Raw genomic sequence first — 19156 nt, 5'->3', positions numbered from 1 at the left:
TAATAATAAGTCTTAATCATCACTAGAGCTGAGTCCAGCCTGGTCTACAAAGTGAGGTCCAGGACAGCCAGGGCTATACAGAGAAACCCTGTTTCAGGAAAAAAAAAAAAAAAACAAGTTCAAGGCCAGCCTTGGCTACAAGGCCATCCTGAGCTACAAGAAACCCTGCCAGGGGGTTGTGGTGCCAGAAATAAATAGAAGGCGCTGCAGTAGAGAATTTATTGCTGCAGGCAGACAGTAGAGAGGAGCTGTCTGCACTTGGCATCAGGAAATGTTTTCACACCATGGTGCCCTGGTCGTTTAGGTCTCGAGGGAGGGACACTTGTGTGGGCTCATGACAGATGCTCAGTTGGATATTCCTCTACTGTGGGATACTCGTCACAGTGTAAGTTATTTCTTAGAGTCCAAAGTTGTCATGAGTTACCAGGGGTCAGACCCTGATGGACTGAGCCTGCTTGTTAGAGAATTCTCTGTAGTGCTGTTGTGAGATCGACTGTAGTCTGGCTCATTGAGCTTAGTTCTTCTTCTCTTAAAATTTAGTTTTGTTTTTCTATCTGTGTGTAGAGGTCAAAGGATACAGTTGTTGGTCCTCAACTCTCATTGTACTTGAGACAGAATTTTTTTTTTTAAATTTATTTATTTTGTTTATGTAAGTACACTGTTGCTGTCTTTAGACACACCAGAAGAGGGCATCAGATCTCATTACAAATGGTTGTGAGCCACCAGGTGGTTGCTGGGATTTGAACTCAGGACCTCTGGAAGAGCAGTCAATGCTCTTATCCGCTGAGCCATCTCTCCAGCCCATCTTTGTTTTTCAACCATGTCTTCCAGGCTAGCTGGCCCATGAGTCTCTATGGACTCCCAGCTCCACCTCTTATTTTGCGGTGGGAGTATTGGGGTTGCAGATGTGTGCTGCTGTGGCTGGGATTGCAGATGTGTGCTGCTGTGGCTGGGATTGCAGATGTGTGCTGCTGTGGCTGGGATTGCAGATGTGNTTGCAGATGTGTGCTGCTGTGGCTGGGATTGCAGATGTGTGCTGCTGTGGCTGGGATTGCAGATGTGTGCTGCTGTGGCTGGGATTGCAGATGTGATTGCTGGGGATGCGAACCTGAGTCCTCAAATTTCCGTGGCAAGCGCTTTACCAATATTGTGTTCTTCCAGACCCAAAATTAACTCTTTCTGGTCCTGCTCAAAGACAGCAGCAGTCTTGCTTGAGCCCAGCCCTGGGCAACCAGCCATCACAGAACAGCACCCGCATACCCCTACGCATGAGGCTCACAGAAGATGGAGGCCATCGTGTGCAGTTGCGTCAGGGCTGAGTGCGGCCCTTGCCACAGTGCTGATACGTCAGAGTCATGAGACCACAGGACATCAACTGTGTTGGAAAGAGGAGGTGGAGTTACTGTCGAAGGGGATCAGAGGTCAGAGGTCAGGCTGTGACACCCGAGCAGGGGCTCCTGGGCGGTGGGAGGCAGCATCCGTGTTTACGCAGCGGCTGCTGTCCCTGAGGCAGCACCATCTGGAACTGAGAGACCTGAAATCAGGGAGACATTGATTTACCACAAGGTTGAGTAAGCAAGGGCCAAAGACACACAGCAGACTTAAAACAGAGGTTCCTGAGAGCTGAGGGAGTCCAGACGCCTAAAAGAGCTTCTAGGAGCTGCCCCACGGAGGCTGGTGAGACCTCCGAGTTAGACAAAGCAACAGCTGCTTTGTTTCTCACTGGAATAAAGAGGTGAGAAACATCTGAACACCAGGGAGGACTGCAGGGAGGCAGCACAGACTAAGATCATGCAGTTCTGAAACTTGCAAATATTTGTAAGTTAGAACAGGAAAGCTGTGAACATGGAAGAGCTGTCCCTGGACAGGACCGTGTGTCACTGTGTGTGTCATAGCCACGTGGCCTTCTCCGGAGGCTCTGAGAGTCTCAGACCCAACCTTAAGACAATAGAACACAAGCAAAATAATGGTGAGTGTCCCCTCGTCCAAGGCCAGCATCACACTGGGCCTGTGGGGAAATGAAGGGCATTAGGGTGTATCTGTGTCTGTGTGTGCGTGCCGCACCAGCCATTGGGATGGAAAAAAGCCCTCTCTCTGTCTAGAGAGCCTGAAATGTTGGGGTAAAGGTGGGACTACCCAGATCGTTTTAAGAGGTCTCCTTTGGGAAAGCCAGAAAGAATCCCTTGAAATGAGCCCCTCGGTGCCCCTGGAGGGGGGGGGGGGTAGGAAGGCAGAGCTTGAATTGGACAGCGGGCTTCCCAGTGCAGCACTGTCGCTCTGGCAGAAGACCCAGGTTCAGTTCCCAGCACCCAGGGGATCTGACCTCTCTCCTGACCTTTGTAAGCATCAGGTACCCACATGTGTATACATAAACCTTAGGAAAATACTCAGACACATAAAATCTAAAAACACATTTTTTTTTTAAAATGAGTTTCAAAAATCCTATCATTAGAGCTCAGAAAAGAAGAGAGATTACCTCAGCTGCTCACGAGGATCTGGAGGTGTTTAAGGATGGCATTCACCTGGTGCTCCCCAAAAGAAGAGAGGGCTCTCCAAGCAGTGTGCAGGAGTAGGCTGCTTAAGCTTTGACTAGAACAACCCTACCTCCAGACACAGAACACAGGCCTTACAGCATGGCTGCAGTCTGAGAAGAAAGGAGCTGACAGGCCTGCCCGTCCACTTAACTCTGAAGGCTTTTGTCCTGAGAGAGGGTTGGTTTCAGGTTGTTTGTTTATTTGGCTGTTTGGTTGTTTTTTGAGACAGGGTCTCTCTGTGTATCCATAGCTGTCCTGGAACTCACTCTGTAGACCAGGCTGGCCTTGAACTCAGATCTGCCTGCCTCTGCCTCCTGAGTGCTGGGATTAAAGGCAGGAGAGAGGATTTTATGGTTAATCCAGGTCCCAGGTTGTGTGAATGTAAAGTGAATGTGAAGTGCTCCCAGTCAGACTCGGAGCCGTACTCACCCTGGCACCCAGTGGCATAGCGCACAGGGACAGCACAACCATGAAGGGCTTGGAAGGGCCGAGTTTGGAGTGCAGCCTGGTGAGGTCCCTTCCTTGTTAGATTTGTCCCCACCCCCTTTCTAGAAGATGGAGGGCAGAGCAGCAAGGAGGTGGCACTGGATCCTGAAGGCCTTGCTTGTTCTGAGTGACACTGGGACTGAGGACCGGGTCCCTGACAGACTGAAGGGAGCAGGGTGTCAGATCCAGGGCTCGGATCTGAGACAGTGGAACCCTGGGACGTTGTTTGTTTTTGCCACCCAGGATCTCCTAGACTTGGTGAGCAGGGTGCATGTGCGTTAACATCTGCTTCTTATTCTCCCTGTCGTGATCCTACGCTGCAGACTCTGGAAGGGAGGGGCCCTGAGACCCAGGAGGAAGGAATCAAGGGATGTGTATCAAAGGCAGGGCACAGAGCAGGCGGTGCAGGCTGAGCGGGCTGAGCCCAAGGGTGAGTATGGCAGCCCAGCTATGCTGAGACAGCATCTTGGGGACATTTTTATGGCAGCTTTGGGAAGGTTTGTCCTGGGCCAGGGTGAGGGTGAGGGTGAGCCTTATAGAGACCACTCCTCTTGGACCTCTCCAAAACCAGGAGCGTCCTGGGCCCAGGATTTCACTGCCTCATGCCAGCATCTGGGATCTCTTCTGAAGAAAAAGGTCAGACATATTAACTGGTGTTCGAAGGCAGCTGCCTTGCATCTCTCCTTAAGCATGCTCTGAAAAAGTTTGTCTTGGAGAGGTAAACAAACCCATTTAGTCATTTCTTGAAGGCAACAGTTGTTGGTACTTAATACGTGATATGGCTGCAGCCAGACATCTGAATGGTGGCCCTGGGGGCTCTGGAGCACTGGCTTCCCTGAGAAGAGGAAGATGGGACTCCCGGGGAGGAGGTAGCTGATTTTGTTTTATGCTAATACTTATCATCATCTTCTCCTTCATCATCATCATCTCTTATTTTCCTTGCTGTCTTCTGAGACAAGGTCCCTACATAGTCTTGGCTGTTCTGGAACTCATTATGCAGGCCAGACTATCCTGGAATAAACAGATCCTCTCACCTCCTCCTCTCCAGTGCTGGGATTAAAGATTTGTGCTCCCACACCTGGCTTGAAAACAAATGAGCAAAATCCTAGTTTTGTTAAAACTCAGTTTCAAAGTAACCAAAAGCCTGACAAACTTGGCAGAAAACAATCTTCATGGCCAAGACAAAATCTCTGTCACTTGAAGGAGCTTTTGGCCAAAGCTCCAGGCAGCATCTCCCAGACGCTAGTGTGAGGCAGAGGTTGGACTTCAGCGTGGGTGCGCGTGCTGCACTGCACCGGGTTTCACCGGGTTTCAGTGCCCCAACCAGCTCACCCTCACCTCCAAGCTGCAGACCTTGTGGCTGACTCCACCGCCCTGCGCACGCTCACACGTGTCAGTTTTACTTTCGTCTTAGCTTTTCCGTTTTGGAAAAGTCCAGTCATTTCACCTTAGGAGAATCTTAATTTACACATGCAGACCTTCTTCTTAACTAAAAATACCCTTTTCCTTTCCACCTTCCTCACCGAGAGCGCCTCTCCACACTCCATGCCTCTGCGTCTCCTGTACACTGTCTCTTTTTCCTCTTTACTTCCTGACCAGAGCCTTGTCTGTTCAGCTGCATCCAGGACAGAAGGTCTCCCGGCATCACTGCAGACATGGTAGCCGACTGGGGGCGCTTGTCTGTCCGGAGTCTTTATAACTGCTTGGGTTTTTTTAAAAAGCTCTTTTTATGCTTAAAGAAAAATGTTGAGATAGAGAATTACAGCGTATTCCATTCCTGTAGAAGCTGACAAGGATAACAATTGACCTTGGGCGGTAATTGTCTCAGTTTAAGCCCCAGACAGAAGACGGCCCACGGTGTTGCAACAATGTTGTGTGTTAACCTTGTAGTTGCAAGTTTTAGATTCCAGATGCAATTGTTCCTGCCCCTCATCCCCTCACCTCCCCCCCCCAAAAAAAAAAAAAAAAAACCAGAAAGAAATAGCAAGTTGTTGGGTTTCCTTGGAGGACCAGGGGGAGAGGAGAAAAAGAGAGAGGGGTAGAGCAGAAGGGGTGGGGTGAAGGCTGTTCAGTGGGGGCTGGAGATTCTGTTGGATCCAGTGATGGCAGACTTCATCTAGAGCAGTTGTGTTTGGGGCAGGTCCATCAGCGGGAGGAGACATAGACCCAGATAGTGTTTCGGCCTATGTCAGCTGCCTTGTCAAGGGCACAGATATCAGGGTGTGATAGTCGTTCTCTGGGCTTCCTACCTGAAGTCTTTGAATGTGTGTGGATGAGAGGGAGTGCAGTTGGAGGGAGGAGTCAGAGGGGAAGGTGGGGTGCAGTCGCCAGGTGGAGGGATAGGTGCTGGTCTCAAAGAAGCTGGTGGTTGAGTGGGACCTGGCGTGGCCATCAAGTCTGTCGCTTAAGGCTGAGTTCAAGGGAGGCTGGTATGGGAGGCACCTGTTCTTGTCCCGTGCTGAGACCATAAAGGAGGGATTTTTTTTTTTTTTTCTTAAAATGATGCCAAAGAGATCCAACTGTAGGACAGGAGTGAAATGGTGTGTTGTTCTGTGGCCAGCCTAGTCTGGCCAGATTTCATTACAAAGGAAAATAAGGTCTTGTTGGCTGTGTCTTTTGAGAGGTTGAGTTTAAAGAATGTGAGTCAGAGGTCATGAAACCCATCATACCAGAGATGTGCGCTCACCCAGAAGGCCTCGGAGGGCAGCAGGCCTCTTTCCAGTACTGACTTGACTGAGGTTTGCCCAGAACCAGGGCATCCTCTGAGAACAGAGACCTCCTGATCCATGGGGTGAAGTCCAGTTGGTCAGGCCAGACTGACCTCAAAGAGAGACACACAAATAGCTGGCCAGAAAAGAGGGTTCACTACCCCTGAGAGTGAAATTTGGACTACCCACGGGTCTCTTTATTCAGAAAGTCTGGCTGGGAGGAGGGAGATGAGTAGAGTTTCTTGTATGGTTGTCTATGGTGCTGAGGTTGCAGCCCCCAAACCTGTCCCTTTTTCCGTGTGGTCCCTCCTCCCTCTGAGTGGAAGTGCTGTGCTGTTAAAGATGAGGAGAGACTTACACTTTTGTCATCAAGGAACGAGTATGTCTTCCACAGAACTTTGCATATTCGCTTCCCTGTGTGAAAGGGCGCTCCGGCAAACATGATGGCACAAACCTCACAGGAAGGTGGGCAGGAAGAGAAGATGTTAGTGAACATTAAACGCATTGATTTAGGGGCTGGAGAGGCAGCTCAGGGGTCAAGAGACCACAATGCTTCTGCAGAGGACTCAGGTTCGGTTCCCAGCACCCAGGTTGGGCAGTTCGCAACGGCCTGTACCTGCTCCCCGTGAGAGAGTACCAGGAGAGACAGGGGTATGTAGAGACCCTTGTATTTTTCTGGCTACTAGTATTTATTTTGTGAGTAACCTGTTCATGTCTTCATTGTTTTCCTTTGGAATTTTTTCATATTTGTGCATATATGAAAATACTTTTTAAAAAGTATTTAATCCTTAGGGCTGGAGAGATGGATGGATCAACAGTTATGAGCACTTGACTGCTCTTCCAGAGGTCCTGAGTTCAATTCCCAGCAACCACATGGTGGCTCACAACCATCTGTAATGGGATCTGACGCCCTCCTCTGGTGTGTCTGAAGACAGTGACAGTGTGCTCACATACATAAAGTAAATAAATACATCTTTGGGCGGGGGGGGGGGGTACTTTAAAATTTATTTCGTAACTTCATTCCAGCTTTAGGAAGGTAGGTGCTAGCAGAGGCCAGACGAGGAAATGAGACTCCCAAAGCGGCTCTATTACTCACACATCTCTCTGTTCAGAAAAGTCTGGCTGGGACAGGGAGATGGGACTGGAACTCACTCTGTAGATCAGACTGTCCTGAAACTTACAGAGATCTGCCTGCCTCTGCCTCTCTGCCTCTTCCTACCAATTACTGGAATTAAAGGCCTGTGCCACTATGTCTGCCCTAATAAAACCATTTTTTAAAGATATATTTATTTATGTATCATTTATTTTATGTATATGAGTACACTGTAGCTGTACAGATGGTTGTAAGCCATCATGTGGTTGCTGGGAATTGAACTCAGGACCTCTGTTCCCTCTGGCCCAAAGATTTATTTATTGTTATATTCAAGTACACTGTAGCTGTTTTCAGACACCCCAGAAGAGGGCGTCGGATCTCATTACAGATGGTTGTGAGCCACCAGGTGGTTGCTGGGATTTGAACTCAAGATCTCTAGAAGAGCAGTCAGTGCTCTTAACCACTGAGCCATCTCTCCATGAAAAGGGTTGTCATGCGTGCATGCACAGTAAAGCCCAGCAGGCTTGCACATGTTCCGACTTAGAACACCCACCCTCGGCAGATATGTATCCATGTCCACACTCGTGCAAGTTTAAGGCTAAAGGCTTTGGAGACACAGTCTGACAGACAGGGTGAGGAGAGGTCTGTGTCTCAGCTCACAGTGCAACACTCATTACACTCATCAAAGAGTGAAACAAATGGCAGGTTCCTGGGGGAAAATAAAAGACAAAAAGCCATGAGGAGGGAGAGCTGTGAGTTCACCCCAGCCTGACTCCACGGTGAAGCCTGTCTCATAAAAACACCAAGATGAACAGCTAGCTGCTGCTGTCAGCCTGTGTGGGATGTGTATGCCCCAAGGATTCTGTTAGTTTCAGTTGGATGTGGTGACCCATAACAAGATAGGAGAGTCACGAGGTTGAGACCTAGTCTGCAGTTACAAAATGAGCTCTAGGACACCCTGGGCTGTGAGACCCTCTCACAACACACACACACACTCACACATACACACACACACTCACAAACACACACACACATACCATAACCAATAAAATAAATCGGGTATTTCAAAAGAAAACAAAAACAAAATGAAGCCAGTTGCCAAGATGGGCAAATACCTCTGAGTACATGGGTATAGTGTGGCCACAGCTCCAATAACTTTCCATGTGCACAATTGTATGGAGCAAGGCAGGACTAGAGGTTGCAGCAGACTGTTAGCAGTTATGATCTTAAGCTGGATATGTTGGTATACACACATACACACACACAAAATAAAAAGACAGAGTTAAACCTTCCATATGAACCTGGGCCTACTCAGAACATATAAACACACACATAAGCACACACTATGCACTCACACACTCAAACACACTCTGTACTCTCACATAAATACACTGCATTCTCACACATAAACTCACTGCCTCACACTCCCATAAATACACACTATGTACTGACACACTCATAAACACACACTGTACTATTGCACTTGCATAAACATACATTGTGCACTCTCGCACACAAACTCTGCACTATCACACTCACATAAACATACACTGTGCAAGCTGGGCGTGGTGGCGCATGCCTTTAATCCCAGCACTCGGGAGGTAGAGGCAGGCGAATTTCTGAGTTCGAGGCCAGCCTGGTCTACAAAATGAGTTCCAGGACAGCCAGAGCTACACAGAGAAACCCTGTCTCAAAAAAAAAAAAAAAAAAACAAAACCATACACTGTGCACACACATAAACACTGCACTCACATAAACACACTATGCACTGTCACACACTGTGCACACACACACACAAACACTGCACTCACATAAACACATACACTTGTTAACATAAACATACTGCATGCTTATATACACATAAACACTCAGCACTCACACACACATAAACACTGCACACTCACATACACACATAAACACTATGCATGCTCACACTCACATAAACACACACTGTGCTCTCACACGCTCCATACACAGTCACACCCTGCAGTGAGCCCTAGTGGGAAGAAGTTGAAGGACGGAAGCCAGAAGCAGGTCCTGCTAAGTGGGACAACTCGGGAGGGTTTGTGGCAGATCACAGCAGGAAGCCTGCCTTGCCCTGATGTGGTTTCAGAGTGGATTGGCACCTTGGCCTGCTATGTAGGCCCTTCCATCCTGTTGGCAGTTACAGGTCAGCCCTGCCTCTGTGCCAGCCTCCTGGTAAGTGAACTAACTTCCTGGAACCATCAAGGCCTGTGTCCCATTTCCTTCTACTCTAGGAGAGGAAGTAGGTCCCCGGCCCGAATGCTGCCCCAGCCGCTTGCCTGCCTCTGGCTCCTGATGGAGGCAGGTGGTGGTCCCAGCTGCTGGGCTTCCCTCGGTAGGGTGAAGCGATGGCATCTGGCTCCCCTCAGTCTACCTGGTGCTCAGGCTCAGGACCAGGCACCCAAGGTGCTTGGTCCTTCCCTGCCCTTGGCCACCATCATTTAGGAGAGACTCACTCTGCGCTGGCAGCACCTGTACGTCACTGCCACCCTTCCCTCCCCTGGGGAATGCTGGAACATTCGCCTGAAAACTTTTATTTTACTCAGATTTATTGGGTAGAAATAGTAAATGTACTACTATGTTTGTGTGTAGTGGTGCAGAACACGGTGTTTTGATATTCTTTATTATTATTAATTTACTGTATTTGGACTTTTTGAGACAGGATCAATCATGTAGCCCTGGCTGACCTGCAACTCACTCTGTAGACCAGGCTGGCCTTGAACTCTCTACCTCCTGAGCACTGGAATTAAAGGTGTGTGCCACCATGCCTAATGTGATAATCTTAATATGTAATTTTAGATGAGAACAATAGTTTGTAATATGTATATAGTGATAATAGCTTCAAAATAAAAAATAAAAATAATCAAAAGAGGGCTGGAGAGATGGCTCAGTGGTTAAGAGCACGGATTGCCCTTCCTGAGGTTCTGAGTTCAATTCTCACCAACCACATGGTTGCTCACAACCATCTGTAACAGGAGCTGATGCCCTCTTCTGGTGTGCGTGAAGACAGCGACAGTGTACTCACATACATAAAATAAATAAATCTTTTTAAAAAATAGTCAAAAGAATTTGAAGTCGTCCTAGGTGCCAAGGGCAAGAAAACGCGGTTATAACACTTAGAGCAAACTGAGATTGCCTGTGGGGAACAAGTCGGAGCGTTCTAAACTCCACACTCCTGCCTTATGTGATTGTTAGTGGCTGTCGAGTTAAGAGAATCCAAGATGGCAGCCTCGCGGAGCCCCAGCTGACTGCTCACTGTCTCTGCCCCTAGCTTACACGGACTTCTTCCTGCCGCTGCTGAGTCGTTGCCCATCTGCCATGGGGATAAAAAATAAGGATGGGGAGACTCCTGGGCAGATTCTCGGCTGGGGACCCCCCTGGGATTCTGCCGAAGAGGAAGAGGATGAGGAGGTTTCCAAGGAGCGGGAATGGCGGCAGAAGCTACAAGGCGAGCTGGAGGATGAGTGGCAGGAGGTCATCGGGAGGTTTGAAGGTGAGGAGCCCATTGCCACCCCTAGCCGCCCTCCCTCCCGCCCCTGCCCTGTGTCCTCTACTCCAGGCCCAATGCATGTGGCCTCTTGATTTCACTCTTTGTAAGTCCGCTAATCACAGCCTCTCTCCGACAACCTCATCCCACCTCCTGAACAGATGATGCCTCCCGGGACACGCAGGAGCCCGAGTCCTTCTCAGCCTGGTCAGAGCGCCTGGCTCGGGAGCATGCCCAGAAGCAGCGGCAGCAGCTGGAGGCAGAGGGATCCTGCCGACCTCCAAGGGCTGAGGGCTCCAGTCACAGCTGGCGACAGCACGAGGAGGAACAGCGCCTTTTCCGAGAGCGAGCCCGGGCCAAGGAGAAGGAACTGTGTGAGAGCCGAGCCAGGAGGGCTCAAGAGGCTCAACGGGACAAAGAGCCAGAGCCTCCCAGGGCTGGGCCCAGGGCAGAACACCCACGAGGGGCAGGGAGGGGCAGCCTCTGGCGCTTTGGCGATGTGCCCTGGCCCTGCCCTGGTGGAGGGGACCCAGAGGCCATGGCTGCAGCCTTGGTGGCCAGGGGCCCCCCTCTGGAGGAACAGGGGGCTCTGAAGAGGTACTTGAGAGTCCAACAGGTCCGATGGCATCCTGACCGCTTCCTGCAGCGATTCCGAAGCCAGATTGAGACCTGGGAGCTGGGCCGAGTGATGGGAGCTGTGACAGCCCTTTCTCAGGCCCTGAACCGCCACGCAGAAGCCCTCAAGTGACCCTAGGGAATAAGCAAGAACCTGTGGGGATGTAGCCTCAAGAATAGACGGAAGGAAGCAAGGTCGTGGATGGGGATGGACAAGAAGAGGCAGCTGCGGCACAGAGAGGAGAGGATATGGGACGGCTAACGTAATGGTTGTGGGGGTGGGGTGGGGGAGGCTCTACCACTGCTCTGGACTGCCATTTCCTAATAAGACTTGGTTCCACACCTCACTCCAGACTCTCCTCTGTTTTTTCCATTGCTATGGTTTTCATCACCCACGACATCTCCTTTCCCGCCCAATTGTTGAAACCCACAGCTCCCACACACCTGCGGCACAGTCACAGTGCGCTCTCGATGGAGACCAGAAGCCCCTGCCTGCCCTCCTTAAGAAGGCCTGGTTCATCCTCCAGACCCTCTCAGCTCCCCACCCCACCCACGCCGGGGTCCTGACAAGGTTGCAGTTGAAGAAAAATGTGAACAAGAGACAGAAAAAGGAACAACCCCTCCCTCCATCTCCAACCACATCCTCACCCCTGCTCAGCTCAGGGCTTTCCCTCTGCTGAGTCACTGAATGAGCTGGGTTGGGGGCAGCAGGGCTAGGGGACCACGAGGACCTGGGAGGATAGAGGATAGAACCAGAGGGGATGGAGGAAGAGCCCTGTGGGGGAGGGAATTTCAATTTCTAAAATTAGAAGCAGGAAGGAGGCTGGAAAGGGCCAGATTATGTAAGCTGGGTTGTCTGTTCTTGGGCAACTAGAGATCCACACCCGAGCCTATCCGGGCTTCTAAGCCTCGTCTCATCTTCTCTGGGACTCAGTCCTGATATCTGCTGTTTGCCTACCACACCCAAAACCTGGACTTCAGCTCTGGGCAATCCAGGCTTGGCCTAATACATAAATATCTATTTTCCGAAGAACCTGTAGTGGAGGTCTTAGGGGTAGGAGAGAGAAGCTCTGAGACGTGGAAGATGGAGAAGAGCATCCACACCACTTTTCAAATTCAGGTGCTCTCTGGAAATGGAGAAACTACGCAAATCCCCCTGCCAACACCTGAGACACAACCCCGTCCTCAGTTTGTTTGTTTTTTCAATAGTTGATGCAAGACAGGAAAGAATTGCGCAGGTGTGCGCTGTGTGTGGTCCAAAAGGTAATGGTCAGGCTACAGCCCAGGCCTACCCTAGATGTCCCCGAGTTGCACAGGATGAGGTGTGGTACCAGAGACCCTCAGGGATCATCTGGAGGCTAGGAAGAGGCCCAAGCCCCTGACCCCAAGACTAGGCAGATGCTGAGCAGGGGAAGGGGGCAGCTCTGTGAGAGGAAGCTGCCGATATTCAGATTCGGAGAAGAGACCTGGAACTGTAAGCAACCCAGGCATCCGGTTCCTCTCACAGGCTGGGGATCTCGGAAGCGGCATGCAAAGAGCCCGTACTGGAGTCAGGGACCCGTGAGCAAGGGTGAGGTGGGGGACCTGTGAGCAGGGGTCAAGGGGGTGGCTGTACCCACTGCTCCCAGATCTTTCATTCTGGAGCACCTGGTTTCCTCTTCTACACGAATTACATGAAACCCGAGGTAAGATAAGCTAGGATACCCTGCCTACCCCACCCTAGCCTCCCTCCCTAGCCTTCTCTGGTGTGTGTCCCCCAGGCCTGGTGGGGGTTCCCCTGAGATAAAGGCTGTTCACTTTCTCTGACCACATGGTTTCCGCCTCTGCATCTCTCATTTCCTAGGCCGATAAAAATACTGAGTCCCAGAGGCCCCGGCTTCCTCTGACCCCCTGGTACCAGGCAGCAGGCATCCTGTCCACCATGGTGGGGGTAGGGAGGAAAATCCGGGATTGCCAAGAGTTGACTCAATGGCGATCCGACTGTGGAACAGTTGCTGTGGAAATGTGTCCCTTCCCTCAAGCTGGGCCCAAGAGTTGGATCTCTAGGGTGGGGTGATTTGGGGCTCAATTTGAAAAACAAAGTTAGGAAATAAACTAGAGATTAGACGGCTGCCTGGGGACTGAAGTGGGGGTGGGTTCAGGTTAAATCAGGAAAGGGATCTGGGCTTCTGTTTGGCACAGGTCAGCTGAGCATCATGGAACCAAGGGATTCAAACTCTGCTTTGGGGAACATACCTATAGCCCAGTGACTGAAGGCATGAATTGCTGCCTTCACAGTAGGGCCCATGGGAACCAGGCAGGAGGCTCCCCGGAGGCCAGGGACAGTGAAAATCCCTGAGGCTGACCAAAGAGCTTGGACCGAGGCTGAGAAGTCACAAAACGTAGCGTGAGCTGGTGTGAGCTGGAATGTGCACTGAGCATCTCCAGGTAGAGAAAGAAGCACAGGTGTGTGAGAGCCTGTGCAAGCAAGGCTGGGATCGGAGAATTGGGAGTTTTACTGTAATGGCGGCCTGGGGCACCTGTGAGGATCAAGAATGGGAGCGTTCTGCGGGGCCCAGCCTGACTCTACCACATGAGCTCAACCTTTTCAGCCACTGTGATCTTGCTGGGGGTTCCAAGACAGGACAAAGTGGCCCGACAAGGGCTTGCAACTAACTTAAGAGACCCAGGAGCTGCTCCTGACTTCTCCCAGGCTTCACCTCGGCTCTTCTCCCTGCCCCAGGGCCGCTCACAGGCTACAATGCTTGCCTATCTGGGTCATAGAAGCTGGGAGCCCTCTTCGCAAAACCAACCAGAAAACTTAACAAACCGTCTCCATTCCGTCTCCCCATGTAAAAACTGTTCTTAGTCCTTAGATGAATTCCTTCAACCCTGTTGTCTGGCGCTAGGTCATAAACTCCACAGAGGCCTCGGGAGAAAGGTCTTGCCAATGGATGGGCCTAGTTGAGTTCCCTGACTCTGTATCTATTAGGAGACCACCTCTGTCCAGTCACTTTTCTGCACAGCTGTTCCGTAGGCGTCAAATCTAAACCTAAAACCTGGCGCCCAGCCGGGTTTGACACGAAGACTCCTGTTGCAAAAAAAAATGGTTTCCGTATGCTTTTGTTTTGTTAACTTGTCTTTTTTTTTCTTTTTTAAGATTTATTTTTTATTTATATGAGCACACTGTTGTTGTCTTGAGACATAACAGAAGAGGGCATCAGATCCCATTACAGATGGTTGTGAGCCACCATGTGGTTGCTGAGATTTGAACTCAGGACCTCTGGCAGAGCAGGGTGCTCTTAACCACTGAGCCATCTTTCCAGCCCACTAACTTGTCTTTGTAACAGTATGAGCTACACATCTTTTTTTTTGGGGGGGTTGTTTTTTTTGTTTGTTTTTCGGTTTTTTCGAGACAGGGTTTCTCTGTGTAGCCCTGGCTGTCCTGGAACTCACTATGTAGACCAGGCTGGCCTTGAACTCAGAAATCCGCCTGCCTTTGCCTTCCAAGTGCTGGGATTAAAGGTGTACGCCACCACCGCCCTACTGAGCTACCCATCTTATGAGGGGTAAGAGAAGTCCTGTCCTTCAGCCCCTAAATTGTCAACATCTCTCCAGAACGTGGGTGTGGACCATCACCCACCCCGCTTTATAAAACTGTACCCTGAGTAGCCACACAACTCAAAGGTAGAGACAGGAACATTAAGCTCCTCGTACTCCAACATTCCAGGACTTCCTACTCTAGTCCCACAACTGCGGTGGCAACTGTGTTGTTCATTCAGAGAGGGGAACGGGTGTGGGGACATAGCTCGGTCCATAAAATACTGGCCTTGCAAACACGAAGCCTGGAGTTGGATCCTCAACACCCACATAAAAAGTCAGCCCGGTGGTGCATGTTTGTGGTCCTGGCACCGGGGGAGTGGGGGAGACGGGAGTTCACAGGCCAGCCAACTTAACCTAGTCAAGAAGCCCCAGGTCCCAGTGCCCAGTGAGAGACCCTATCCCTCCATAAAAGGAAGGAAGGAAGGAAGGAAGGAAGGAAGGAAGGAAGGAAGGAAGGAAGGAAGGAAGGAAGGAAGGACTGGGCAGGGGGAAGCTGTGTTGTTGGCCACCAAGCCTGAAAACCTGAGTTCTACCCACATAGTGGGGGAAGAGAACTGATTCCTACAAACTGTCCTCTGACCTCCACAGTGCCCTGTGGCACTCATGCACACCACAAATAAAAGTGTAATTAAACTTTTTTAGCCAGAAAGTGGCGGCACACACCTTTAATCCCAGCATTCTGAAGCAAAGGCAGGCGGATCTCTGAGTTCGAGGCCAGCCTGGTCTATAGAGTGAGTTCCAGGACAGCCAGGGCTACACAGAGAAACCCTGTCTCGTGGGTGGGGAGTTGGAGGAATAGTGGATGGTTCCTGAGAAAGAACCAAGATTGGATTCTAGCTTCTACACACACATGCACACGGACAGGTGTAAGCCTGCACAGATGAACATACATAGCTGCATATACACACCCGCATATACACACCTACCAAGATGACAACTACAATATCCTATAAACTTCATACAAAGGGACATGAAGATGTGCCACATGGTTATTGGTAGAGCTGGGAAAGTTCTTGGATCAGCACCCGTTTCAGCTGCCTAAAGGGTTGGATGTGGTCTAGAACAGAAAGGTTCATGGCTGAGGAGAAAGACAAGGGGTTCCATTTCAGAGAGTTTCATGAATTCAGAAAAGACACTGCTGCACAGTGAGTAAACATGAGGCCACTGTCAGAACCCTAGGAAAGAGGCCAAAAAAAAAAAAAAAAAAAAATACCCAAGCTAAATCTACAGAGAACTCAGAAGCAGCCTGCCCAAGGTACTACAGTGCTCGGCTCAGAGCAGCCATGACCCTCAGGGGAAACGTCCTGCAATCGGGTGTGGAACTTAGGTGCTTGGGCATCGCTTCTCCTCAGAGGTAAAGCAGCCAGAGAAGTAGGAGAATGCAGAGGCCTGGGGTGGGGGTGAGGTCAGCCAGAGAAGAAGCCTCAAGTCAAGTCGTGATGGGGCAGCTACGACTTAGGCCTCAAAGAGATCTGCTGGGCGAGAATTGAAAGGACCTCGTAGGTTCACAAACTAGACGATTACGAATTTTAAGAGACAATTTCGTTTTATTAGAAGGGAGAGTTGCTTTTCACACTGAGGAATGAGTGGGCGGTGAGCTGAGTGAGGGGCGGTGGGTACAAAGGATGGTGGAGACAAGACAGGCATCATCTCTACCCACGAGTCTTGATGATGGGGAAAATCTTACCAGTTCCTGTTAGTCAAGGGGCCTTGTACTGGGAAACACCACACAGAGGGAAGGCGAGAGGGAGACAGATTCCAGGGAGGGAATTTAAAACTTATCTTCAAGAAATGACACCAAAGCCGGGCGTGGTGGCGCACGCCTTTAATCCCAGCACTCGGGAGGCAGAGGCAGGCGGATTTCTGAGTACGAGGCCAGCCTGGTCTACAAAGTGAGTTCCAGGACAGCCAGAGCTATACAGAGAAACCCTGTCTCGAAAAACCAAANAAAAAAAAAAAAAAAAAAAGAAATGACACCAAATACGTCCGTGCGTTAAATAACATACGATGGAAAAGACACTAAGGACGGGGATGGGGCGGAGGGGGAAGGATTATAGATTGAAGGATCAATCTTGAAAAGAAAAGGTTCTTCAAGGAAGCTGTAAAGAGGAAGCTTTAGTTAACAGAAGGGCAAAGACGGAGGCAGGGAGGGAAGCCATCTTCAGGGGCCTTAAGCTCAGTGGAGGGTGGGGGAAGCCGAAGGTTGTGGAGAACATTGGAGAATCCCTTGGAGACTGAAACCCGGGCGAGCAGCCTGGGGGCCCACCAGCAGCCCCTCGTGACCGATTCTGCAGCTCAGGAGGAAAGCCCAGGAAATGCCTTTCATTTCCTCAAACCGAGATCTTCAAGGTCTTCTTGGTTAAACATCGGGTGGGAAAAATTTTCAAAACTGAGAGTGTAACTGAAATTGTTGAGCCTGTTTGTTTGTGGTAAATAAAACCAGCAAGAATTGCTGGGGGGCTGGCTGGGCTGAGAAATGGCTGGGCTGGGGGATGGGACTGGGGCTGAGGCTGGGCTGAGGGAGCTGGGGAGGGGCTGAGATGGCTGGGGTGGGGGATGGTGCGTTTTCCACATAAGCATGGGCACTTGGGCAGCAAGCCCAGCAATCCTACCTTGAGATAGAACATGAGGAGGGAAGGAGAATCCCCAGGCACTTGTGGGCTAGCCTGGGCTGTGCAGCCACAAAACCTGAACCTGCCTCAAACAAGGGAGAAGGTAACACGAGCCTCCCGAGGCTGCCCACTGACCTCCAGACACACGTGTGAAAGCACACACAAGATTTTTTAAAATCAGAAGTAGCCCGGTGTGGTGGATTATGCCTGCAGTCCCAGCCTTTAGACGTGAAGGCAAAAGGACCGGGGGTTCAAAGTCAACTTCAGCTATATGTCAAAACTAAGACCAACCTATGCTATTGGACAGTCTCAAGCCCCACATCCCCAAAAATAAACACCAAGAAAGAATTCAGGGGGTTGGAAAGATGGCTCAGTCATTAAGAGTACTGACTCTTCTTCCAAGGATCCTAAGTTCAAATCCCAGCAACCACATGGTGGCTCACAACCATCTTCTGGTGTGTCTGAAGACAGTGACAGTGTAGTCATATATGTAAAATAAATAAATATTTAAAGGAAGGAAGGAAGGAAGAGGGAGGGAGCTGGAGAGCTGGCTCAGAGGTTAAGAGCACTGACTGCTCTTCCAGAGGTCCTGAGTTCAATTCCCAGCAACCACATGGTGGTTGACAACTATCTGTAATGGAATCTGATACCCTCTTCTGGCATGTAGGCATACCTACAGGTAGAACACTCATATACATAAAAAGTAAAATAAAACCTCAAAAAAAGAAAGAAAGAAAGGAAGGAAGAAAGAAAAAAAGAAAGACAAAAAGGAAAGAAAAATTAAGGTAAAAGTGCTTGCCTGAATTTAGGAAAAAACATTTTTTTTCAGCCAGAATGCAGTGGAACATGTGCTTAATCCCAGCACATGGGAGGCAGAGGCAGGTGGATCTCTAAGTTTGAGGCCAGCCTGGTCTACAGAGTGAATTTTAGAACAGCCAGGGCAACACGGAGACACCCTATCTTGAATAGAAAAAAACATTGAGATAGGTCTTACTCTGTAGCCTTGTCTATGTCTGGTCTGAGCTTCCCATGTAGGCCAGGTTTCTCTCAAACTCATAGAGATCCACCTGTCTCTGCCTCCCCAGGTCTGGGATTAATGGCGTATACCACCACACCTGGCACCAGTGATGTGAAACTGACCTTTGAACCCCACAAGGTAGAAAGAGAAACTGAATTGATTCCCGTAAGTTGTTCTCTAACCTCCACACACAAACTGGGGCACGTATTCACCCCTGCATACACAAAATAATTTTTAAAATGTAATTTTTTTTTAATGAAAGAGAAGCTAGAGATCTGAGTCAAAGTGAAAGATTAACTCAGTGGAGAAGAGAGGATGGAAGAAACAGGTTATTATACCTAGGGAGAATTCAGAGATCAAAGTCTTAAAAAAATAAAAAAAAGAAGGATTTTATCATTAATCTGTGTGTGTGAGAGTTGTGTGTTGTGTGGTTGTCCCCACAGAGACCAAAAAAGGATCAGAGCCCTTGGGGCTGGAGTTGTGCGGCACCTGACATGAGTATTGGAAACTGAATTCCTCCTGTCCTCTGCAGGAGCAGTACATGCTCCTAACCAGTGAGAAGTCTCTCCAGCTCCCAGGGTTGAAGCTCTTGAAAGGCAGCCTTGCTTCCAGGGGAAGCTGAGGTGGGAGGTGTGACCTTTCCCAGAGTGGCAAATGAGAGAAGCTGAAGCTGGCCACCTTAAGGCTGGAGAGCTGAGCCCAGAGCCAGCCGAGGACAGACATGTGCACTCTGGGTGGTTTTGAAGATGGTGCCAGGTGATGAAAGATGAAGAGAAACTGAACCAGATGACCAAGTTGTTAGGCATACAGTACAGATGTTGATGGAGATACAGCTGTGAAGACAGGAAGAGTACGATTCGTGCAGAGTCGGGAGCCTCTAAAGAAGAGAATCCTGTTGGTAGCATGGCCGCACTCCTCTGTGTCACTTCTCCCTAATGCTGGTGTCAAAGGAAGAGCTACCTTCTCCAGAGAGGGCACAGGCGTTGTCTAGTGCCTA

General features: G+C 49.9%; 1 protein-coding gene across 2 annotated transcripts in view; it reads left to right on the top strand.

The window, feature by feature from the left end:
- Positions 1 to 11294, top strand: part of Nfkbil1 (NFKB inhibitor like 1) — a 16860-nt gene extending 5566 nt beyond the window's left edge. For both annotated transcript variants that reach the window (XM_029471367.1, XM_021186374.2), the window contains exons 3-4: positions 10117 to 10338; positions 10494 to 11294. In XM_029471367.1, coding sequence (XP_029327227.1) covers positions 10117 to 10338; positions 10494 to 11080 — 809 coding nt within the window. In that variant the 3' untranslated portion in view covers positions 11081 to 11294. The remainder of the gene's footprint in view (positions 1 to 10116; positions 10339 to 10493) is intronic.
- The last annotated feature ends 7862 nt before the right edge of the window (positions 11295 to 19156 follow it).

This window comes from Mus caroli, chromosome 17 (genome assembly GCF_900094665.2).
Source record: "Mus caroli chromosome 17, CAROLI_EIJ_v1.1, whole genome shotgun sequence".
Lineage (NCBI taxonomy): Eukaryota > Metazoa > Chordata > Mammalia > Rodentia > Muridae > Mus > Mus caroli.
This window is presented reverse-complemented; position numbering and strand designations above follow the sequence as displayed.